Source organism: Cyprinus carpio, chromosome A10, assembly GCF_018340385.1.
Source record: "Cyprinus carpio isolate SPL01 chromosome A10, ASM1834038v1, whole genome shotgun sequence".
Taxonomy (NCBI): Eukaryota; Metazoa; Chordata; class Actinopteri; order Cypriniformes; family Cyprinidae; genus Cyprinus; species Cyprinus carpio.
The window spans coordinates 3,555,072-3,565,071 of NC_056581.1; the positions used below are offsets into that span (position 1 = coordinate 3,555,072).

Genomic DNA, 10,000 nt, shown 5'->3' on the forward strand with positions numbered 1-10,000 from the left:
CGTCTTATGAATGTTCGAAATTCTCCCATACACACGCTCAGTGTGTGTCATTGTTATTGTCCCTACAATTTAATAACTGTCAACATCAGAGACAGACCTCAGTGTGAGTGATATCCTTTAAAATCGCTCAATGTTTGCTCGCTCTGAGCTTGTGAGGAGTAACCGTCGCCCTCTGCCTTCAATAATGAAACCCTGAGATCTGCAGATAACGTATTATTTGCTGTAAATTGTGTTCACTGTGTGTTTTCAGCAACAACAACAAAAATCAAAATTTCTCTTTTATCCCGGCAGGAGTGTACGGAGATGTTCACCGAGTCAAGATTCTGTTCAACAAGAAAGAGAATGCCTTAATACAGATGGCAGACGCCACACAAGCCCAGCTCGGTATGTCAGGCATTACTCTGAAATCCTTTTCATCTTGACACATTCTCTTCATCCTTTGATCAGGCGTCTTTATCAGAGTATTCTGTGTTTGTGTTAAAGCTACAGATCAGTGTGGTTTTATCACTGCTGGATGTAGCCAGAGCTATGAATGAAATATTTATAAAGGTTGCATTTTTCTTAAGCTAGGACAATAGAGTAATCATTATTTCATTTTTTATTTTCTTTTTGCCTTTGTGCATTTGAAAAAGTAACACACGCTGAACACCTTCCCTTGTAATGAGAAGCGTTTCTAAACCTGCTGTCCAACAAAAGAGAACATTAACATGTTTTTGAAATACCTTTCTTTTGTGATCTGATGTGGCTTCTTATCACAGAATGAGGCAGAAAATATATTCTATACTGTAAAAAAGGTCAATTAGCAATGGATTATAAATATACAATTATTATAAAAATACACTAGATGGCATTTTATACAATAATTTTTGCAAAACCATTTACATAACTTCATTCTCTGGTTGTGTTTTATGTATCAGGAGATGAGTGCAACCAATATTTAGAGGCTTTGTGTGTGTGTGTGTGTGTGTGTGTGTGTGTGTGTGTGTGTGTGTGTGTGTGTGTGTGTGTGTGTGTGTGTGTGTGTGTGTGTGTGTGTGTGTGTGAAAAATGTTGGATAAAAACTTGTATGCATGAGTTTTGTTGTTCAAATGTAAGAAAAAGATTTGCTCAGTGTAAGAGAGTATTATATTGTGTCTCAGGGTTAAAGCTTATCTGTAACACGTTATCTCTGGGTTTGTTTGTAAAGCGATGAGTCATTTGAACGGTCAGCGTCTGTATGGTAAGGTGATCCGTGTGACCATCTCGAAGCACCAGACGGTGCAGCTCCCCAGGGAGGGTCAGGAGGACCAGGGCCTGACCAAAGACTTCAGTGGGAGCCCGCTGCACCGCTTCAAAAAGCCCGGCTCCAAGAACTTCCAGAACATCTTCCCTCCCTCCGCCACCCTGCACCTCTCAAATATCCCGTGAGTGACTCGCACACACCCACACATCGGGCACCACATGCTCAATACAGCATGCTACAAAATATTGCAACAAAAAAACAACTAAATTTTGCTGAAATAACTTAAATAAACATTTTTAAAATGTGCAAATCTCAATTTTTTTTATTTTATTATAAAAATAATTAATGTTAAAAATGAAGGAGCGAATTAAAACTTAGAATGATTTGCTTTGCATTTATAATATTCATATTAAATTAAATCTTATTAAATACTTTTTAAGTCACTAGAAAAATAGACATTGACTGCACTGCAATATATAAAACATATGAGGCTTGAATTTCCAGAAAAAGAAACTTAATTGTGATGCATAATTTTACAGCGATGTCAAATTACTTATACCGTGATATATGATTATAATTCATATCACCCCACACATATCATCATATTAGCGGCTGTTTCACTAGAAGTCTTTCATTATTGTTGGCATCAGATAAGGTGTTATTTTTGTCCTTTGTAAACACTGTGTTCATTGTTTCTTTCCTCCCCCAGTCCCTCCACTACGGATGATTTTCTAAAAGACCTGTTTGCCGGTTCTGGATACACAGTCAAGGCCTTCAAGTTTTTCCAGTGAGTTCTCTTCACATTTGTTTTTTTTTCTAAGCCTTCATTTATCTGATTTTAGTAAGTATTTGTTCACATGGGGAAGAGTCTGCTTGTGCCTTTCTTCATGTAAAACATTGCTGATAAGGATTAGTTTTTTGTGAAAACATGAATGGAATGTTATCAACAATGTCTACAATGTCTAGCGATTTTAAGTTTACTAGGAAAAAATGTGTAGCTAGATAGCACTCTAGGAGCATTCCTATTTTACATTTTGTTTAAAGGGATAGTTCTTTCTTTTATTGAGCACAGAAGATATTTCGAAGAATGCTGGTAACCAAACAGTTGACGGTAGCCATTGACTCCCATAGTATACCTGGTTCTAAATTTTGGCTGATCTTGAATTGTTTCGGGATCACCCAGTGTCTGATTTTCACTATCCATATATGATTAATAGGAAAGACCGCAAGATGGCTCTGATCCAGCTGGGTTCGGTGGAAGAAGCCATCCAGGCTCTTATCGACCTCCACAACCATGACCTGGGAGAAAACCACCATCTGAGAGTGTCCTTCTCCAAATCCACCATCTAGCACCCCCTTCACTACAAACACACCCTTTCCCCATCCTCCCCGTACCTGCCCTTCAACCTTCAGCAGTCTGACTGTTTCATTCAGAGAATAAGACTGACTGACAAACTTTAAAAAAACAATTATAGATATTCATGGGGTAGTTTTAGAGATTTTCAAAAGAAAAGAAAAAAAAGAAAGATAAAAAAGCAAATAAGAGACTACTGTAGAACCTTTAGACAGTCTCAGAGTGAGTTTGATTTACTCTCACGAAACCAGGGCTGAAGACACATGGGATATCCATGACAATGTGACGTTTCCGGGAACCTCCGTGTGGAGGAAGTAGGACTCCCTCTTTAGTCGACTGGCGAGGACTTTGTTGATGTGAAACGCAGACTAACATGAGGTGAACATTCTCGAACAAGTCAGTGCTGAGGAAGTTTCTTCACCGCACACTTGCCGATTACATTGGAGACTGACGCTCCTGTAGCCCAATGGCCTTGTTACCCCAGACCTAATGAGGGCAGAGTCTCCTCTGTGCCTCCCCCAAAAAACAACACCTTCATTCTCATTGGCTGTTTCAACGGACCGCCGCATTTCCCGTGGGATGTATTGAACGCACGGTCACCGTTTGAATGTCGCTGACGTCATTATCAAGGTGCTGCTGGAAAAAAAAAATCTGTAGCGACGGCCTCGACCAATGGGCTTGTCCTTTTTCTTCAGAGTAGCATTAAAACAAGAGTGCTATGGATTCAAGAATGAGTGCATTTAAAATTTGCAGCTTACAAATCTTTTGTTTCTCAGCACTTTAATTTGAACTGAAGACAGGCACCGTGGGGAATGTTTGGCATCCTCTTATCTGTTTACTGTGCAGAGATGTATAGCCAGATGGTAGGCATCTGTGAATAGATAGTGAATGGCGTGATTTGTTATTTTTTTCTTGTATTATGAAAATTTTATATCAGACAGACCAGCCTTTTGTGGGCTCTCTGCACCTGCAATGCTGTCAGAGAACATCTGTGTGCAATGGCGCGATGTCATTGTCCAGTCGATCGGGTTCCTCTGAACCGGGGCAAACTTTTCAAACATGCACGATCATTCCATTAAACTTACGGCCAGCTGTCAACCTTACTGGAACGCTCCAATCAGCAACGCCCAGCCTGATAAGAGGCTCCGCCTCCTCCTAAGTGAAATTCTCAATGTGAATGGTATAGCCCGTGATCCTGATGGGAAATTGATGATTTCCTCCATTCTGTTCCCCCTCTTGCTCTTAGTTGAGTCTTTTCCTTTCGTTCTTCTTGTTTTCCATCTTTCCACACAGGGGCAGAAGGTTCTGTGCTCGTTACTCTGTTCTTTCACTCCTCGGCTCTGGTCACAGGTGTGAGAGTTTGCAGCAGTGGGCTCTGTAGAAACCGTAGTGAAGCCCATTGAGTCACAGCAAAAAAAGAGGGCGGCACTCTCTTTTGCCTTGCAGTCCCACACTAAATGCCTCTGCAACTGACCAAAACAAATATTAAAGGAAAGAGCGATTCAGAATGACATGAAGATGCTGCCTAGTTCCCAAACCTAGTGAGCTGCTGCATAGGCTTCTAAGGAAGCATCCTAATTGCTATGAAAGCTCATAAGTGACTGATCTGATAGCACAGGAGTGCACCGGAAACTCACCTCCAGTAGAGTCCAGGCCAGAGGTTTTCTTCTAGAGGTGGAGATGTTAAACTCTGAGTCTGTATCAGTAGACAAAAATGGTCAGCTTAGATCACGTGAATCTTCTATGCCAATTACACAAAGACTTTGGCATCATGGAAATGCTTGCAAGCTCCAAATATAGCTGACTCCAAAACTAGCATCTCCTTCATTGATTCCATTAAAAAATCAATACATTACAAGTGTTGAGCAGCGTTTGAAGGCTAGCACTGGATTTGATTGATTTAAGTACAGTTAGCATGTTGCTAAGCTAATGAGTCTAATCGTAGAAATATATAGCACATGGCAATATCGAGCTTCTGCTATGAATTCTTTACACTTATTACAGTGGTAGACTTTGAGGTTTACATGTTGCTAAGCTGATAATGTGGTGTGGCATGATGCGACACAACAGTAAACTGATGCCCTGTTCGTACTACAAACGTTTACGCTACTTCCGACAACAGGACAAATGGATTTGGATCTTTGGCTTTTTTCAGTATAGACAGTCTAGAGATGCTGCAGTGCACATTTGCTCGTGCTATGCATTTCTACACTTCAGGTATCACAACCTTAGCCTAGCAACATGCTAATGTCAATGGGTTTAAGCCAGATGCGCAACTTCAACACTGCAGTCAAAACGATCCATTTTTAATCAGGTTAAACAAATGTATAGATTTTTATTATTTTTATAATCGACATTTGCCTTGATTCGCCTACCATCTTGAATGAGCTTCACAGTGCATTCTGGGATTGCTTTATCCACAATGGTTACATGCAGTGCTGCCTTAGATTTTGGCCAAAATTAGATATCCTAGAAGGCTGGAGCAGCCTTTGTGCCGGGAGCTCACATTTAATGCCTTAAAATGTCATCTCAATAGGCAGCTCACTAGGTTTTGGAACATGGCAATGGTGTGCATATACAAAAGCTGATTCTGTATATGTATGTTTAGTGTATTATTACCGGTTTCATCGGGACTGTTTAGGATATATGATGACTCGCTTGTGCATGTGAGCAAGACGCTGTCTCATTTAGTGAAAATCTGGCCTTAACATTCCAAGGAGGGTCACTGTAGACCTGTTGAGTAGCATCTAAAGGGAGCAGCTTCAATGCCTGTGCACTAGGCTATATCCTCTATCAGTGTCCATTTGAATCACAGTTATGAAATAAATCAACAGTCTTCATGTTCATGCGAGGCAAGGGATAGTGGCTTTTTTTTGTCTTTGACCGATTTCACCTGAAGCGATTCAAAACTTCGCTTTCACTTCTCAAAAGAAATTGAATTTTGTTGAAGTTTACAGTCTTACAGTCAAAACTATTCAGGTCTATATATCTTAAGGATTGTCAAGATTTTTTGAGAAAAAAAAAAGTTACTTATTTTTGGTAATTTGTTCTTTTTTATGGAAGAGAAAAAAATCAAATTTGAAACCTCATCGGGTTTTTGTACCACTATAATCATTCAAGAAATCATGGTGAAAAAAAAAAAAAATCATATTTACTGTGTATTTACCTAATTTCTTATTACGTGCCTTATTATGTGTTCATAATCAAATAGGTTTTAGAAATTTTACCTAAAATATCTTACGTACTATTTTGTGGGATTGGTAAGAGGGTTGATTTATTTTGATCTTGATTTTTATTTTATTTTTTGTTGTGTAGCTCTTATAGATGTGCATTTTGTGGGGACTCAGTACCATGTGGTCTTAATATGATATGAGATGTAAGTTATGATGTATGGTGCTGTGAATGCTCTCATTAGAAAAATGAACGGTGAACTCAGCGATGTTCAGAGCATGCTGTGGGTCTCTATTCTCCCTCGCTGATGTGTGTGTGTGTGTGTGTGTGTGTGTGTGTGTGTACATATGTATGCTAGACCCGCATACCATTGTTACATAAAGCCTTTCTAGGCCACAATTATGTTCCTCAATCTCTGATATAAATATTTTGCGCTCAGAGACAGAGGTTGCTGTAAGCTTGCGTATCGTTCTGATTAAATAGTATGAATTTATGAGCTGTTATGAGCACGTCTGTGAAGTTTTTGTTCTTTTCTATGTGATCACACTTTTTCGCCAAACGAATGTTCAAACGGGCTTTCATGACTTTCATTAAAGGAGCCACCCAAGTCGTATCTAGAGTAGTGGTTGACTGATACATCGCCAAGATATATCACCAATTCTGTTTACCCAGTATGTCAGAAGCGGGACTTTTATTTTGATGGCGTGTGATATATCAGATTTATATCGGCCCCCATGCTCTCTAAGATATCGGACATCAAAATCGGTCGACCACTCAACTAGAGACTTTGAGGTGGACTCTTTTTACTTTGGGCCAGTAAGTAACCCCCTAGCAACCATCAGAACACCCTAGCAACCGTACAGCAATGCATTAAAACCACTCTGAACATCTTAGCAACCATATAGCAACATTCTAGCAACCTCCCACAAACCATAATGTGATGCCGGCGAGTTTTTCACGAGAATGTGGACTATATCATATTCTGTGTGATCTGCTTGATATCATCTCTGTTCTGTCATTCTAATACGATTATGAAACTCCTAATACATGCGATCAGTCTAAATTTGGCTCAGAACGAGCGCACAGAGACCCAGAAGCCCACAGCATTCGCTCTGAGTGTTCAGGTCTGCCTTTCAGTGATGCTGATGTCTGAGACCTCCGCCTGTGTGTTTTGGAGTTGTATCTTATTTACTGTATCTTATTATTGATTCATTTTAGGGGTTTTGACCTGTTTCTTTCTTGCTCTGTTGTGATACTTTTTGTTCTTTTTTTGGGGTTTGTTGATCTTCTTTATTAAGAGTGTGAAAACTGGTTCAAGATTGTTGTCTGTCACTCTGCCTCTTCACAAAAGCAGATCTGGGTCTGTAACGTCCTCCGATGTGTGTGAACGGGAACGGGAGCGATCTCTAGAGGTCAGGTCCGTCAGAAGCGCTCGGAAGGCGAAATATACGCAGCCGCGCAAGCGGAAAAACGATCTGCTTCCGGCTGCCATGCTTTTTATTTATCAACAGGAGAAAAGCCAGACTCCATAAACGTGTCACTGAAGTCACAAGAAGTCACTTGTTTTTGTTTCTCAAAGCGAAACATTTTCCAACAACGTCTTGACTCAGGCAACAACGCTCCGCTGTGCTGTAAGACATTTTCTCGTCGATATCCACGCTCACTCGAACAGTTACACACGTGTATGGTTTTTTCCAGGTTTTTTTTACTGAAAAAGTCACAAATAATGCAGGACCAAAGTTTATGTGCCTTTCATCTAGCTTATTTGTAACTTATTTCCTGGCTGTATATCAGAAACCGACAAACTTCTTGTATTTTCCACTCTGGATCATGTCTGTTTTTCACGTGTCCCGCGGTTTGCTCTGTTTGTTTCCCTCAGAAAGGTCAAGCCATATCCTTTCCCTCGTCAAACTAGATTCTGAATGTGTTACCGGGCCCTCGTGGATTCATGTGAACCGCCTTACGCTTTCAGTATTTCATGAACAGCTCCGGATAGAGGCCACAATCTGTAAAACGGATAAGCGGTTACACTTTTTGCTTTCTTCGTCATCGATTCCATTAAAAAGCTTTACTCTTAAACGTACGAGACCACAACGACAAACCAACCACTGAAACCAAAGGACTTGATTGAATTGGATCTGATGCAGCACTGTTCAGACTGAAATATTTTATCGCTTTATTCCGATGCAATTGACCCTTACGATCCAAACTTTAAATTTTAGCCATAATGCTTTCTATTTTCTTCTCGTGACTAAATTTATGGGCTATTATTATAGATAACTGAATGGTGTAATTTGCATAAAAGGGAGGGGCTAGACTAAATTAGCGAACTGAGGTGTCGCTCAAGCACAGCGCACATACAGAAGTGCCTGAGTTGATCTCAGGATGCTTTGACACGCAACGAAATACCTAATTTATAGTTTTTATGAATGTTTCACTACCAAACGGAAACAAATGCTGTATATATGTGTTCCTTATCATTTTATTTTATTGTTAACCTGGCCAAAAAAATAAAAAATAAAAAAATGGTTTTGGGGAACAAGATACACACACACACACCAATATGAACTGGTTTTTATATTTATGGAAATTAACATAAGAACACAGTTTGTCTTCTGTATTTTGATATCATACCAGTACCAGCTTTCATTTGTAAAGCCGTTTATGTGACTTGTGGGAATTGGGGAGAGACATGAGCGTATCCAGTTTATGAGTTTGATGTAATAAATGCAAATAGAAGATAAACTATTAAAGAAACATATTTTCTAATTTTTGCAGTGCATGATTGAGTGGAGATTTTATTTGTATATTTTTTTTTTTTTTGTAGAAATCGTTTCTTTTTCTGTTCATGAATGGCTTATTATTATGCATACTCATTATTAGAGTTATTATTCTTATTACCCACCCTGCTGACGTTTTCCTAATCAACTTTAATTGTAGCATGCCTTGAATAAATGTCATGACATCTGTACTTTCCCATGTCCTCTGCGTCTTCATGTCTTTCCTTCCGGATTTGTCCTTGATTCAGCAGATGTTCTTCCAAGCTCAGTGCTCAGCAAACACAGTTCTGCGTCTTCAGTGCCTGTATCTGAAGAGAGAATGCTCTGTGTTTGTAGGAGTACTGAATGGTCTTCCTCTAACCTCTTCTGCTTATGACTAACTCTCACTCTGCTATCTGCTGCTCTGTCTAAACCTGCTCTGATTAAAGAAAAAATCACCCCCAAAAAATAAAAATTTGCTGTTAATCTACTCACCCTCAGGCCATCCGAGAAGTTCCTTTTTTCTTGAGTAGAACAGTAAAGAAACTGTGGTTCTTGGTGGTGGTTAAGATGCAAGTCAATGCTACAGAGTCAAAAAAAGTATATCAGGCAACACAAAATTAACTTGCATGAATCACAAAGTCCACGGTTTCAGCTAAAAATCTTTTTTTTTTTTTATGTTTTACTGAAAAAATAAATCAATAAAGTAAATTAACAGCACATTTTAATATCTGAGTTAACTATCCCAGTACTTCAGGACAGAAACGTACTACATTTAATAAAATGGTTCACTCAGAAATTCAAACTTTTCAAAATCTTTTCTTTGTGTTCCGCAGAAGAGAGTAAGTCACACAGGTTTGACAGGGCATGAGGGGAAATTACAGAACTTTTTTTTTTTTTTTGCTGAACTATCCCTTTAAGGCATTTAGCAAAAATGCTTATTACAGTGCTTTAGCATTGTGTAAACACTTGGCAAGCCTGTCATTTTGAACACAACCTGGTAAGAAAGCAGTGTATTATTATTATAACCTGATGTAACCTTTCAGGACTTGTTTACTTCCTTATAGGAAAATAGCTTTTGCATCAGGAAGTAGGCTAATGTTGTATAAGAGGCCATTATAAAGCAGAGAATGCAAATTAATGAGTAAAAAAAAACACAAAATATGACGGGGCTGATTGTGTATACAGTAGGGTGGCCAGACCTCAGACAGTCACAGTTTTTGGTGTCCTGTCCCCAGAAATGTCCCCGTTTTAAAGCACATTCAAAGCAATTAAACTGTAATAGTCACATGTATAGTCACATACTAACTGTACATGTTAAAACGAAGTAATACTGTTTGTGTGCACTTGATAAGAAGGCATGTTTTGTTTTGTTTTTTTTTGTTTGTTTGTTTTTTGGACACAGTAATTAAACATTCCTGAAACTTCCGCATGATATAAAAATAATAAACGAATCAAGCGACAAATTTACTTCGACTTATTTAATTGTTCTGT

The 10,000-nt window shown here is 39.0% G+C and overlaps 1 protein-coding gene across 1 annotated transcript in view; it reads left to right on the forward strand.

Annotated features, from left to right (window-relative positions):
• The window catches only part of LOC109111486 (polypyrimidine tract-binding protein 3-like), a 33,209-nt gene extending 24,693 nt beyond the window's left edge, over positions 1 to 8,516 (forward strand). Inside the window, 4 exon segments of the mRNA XM_042764764.1 lie at positions 292 to 384; positions 1,187 to 1,403; positions 1,932 to 2,009; positions 2,440 to 8,516. Coding sequence (XP_042620698.1) covers positions 292 to 384; positions 1,187 to 1,403; positions 1,932 to 2,009; positions 2,440 to 2,572 — 521 coding nt within the window. The 3' untranslated portion in view covers positions 2,573 to 8,516.
• The last annotated feature ends 1,484 nt before the right edge of the window (positions 8,517 to 10,000 follow it).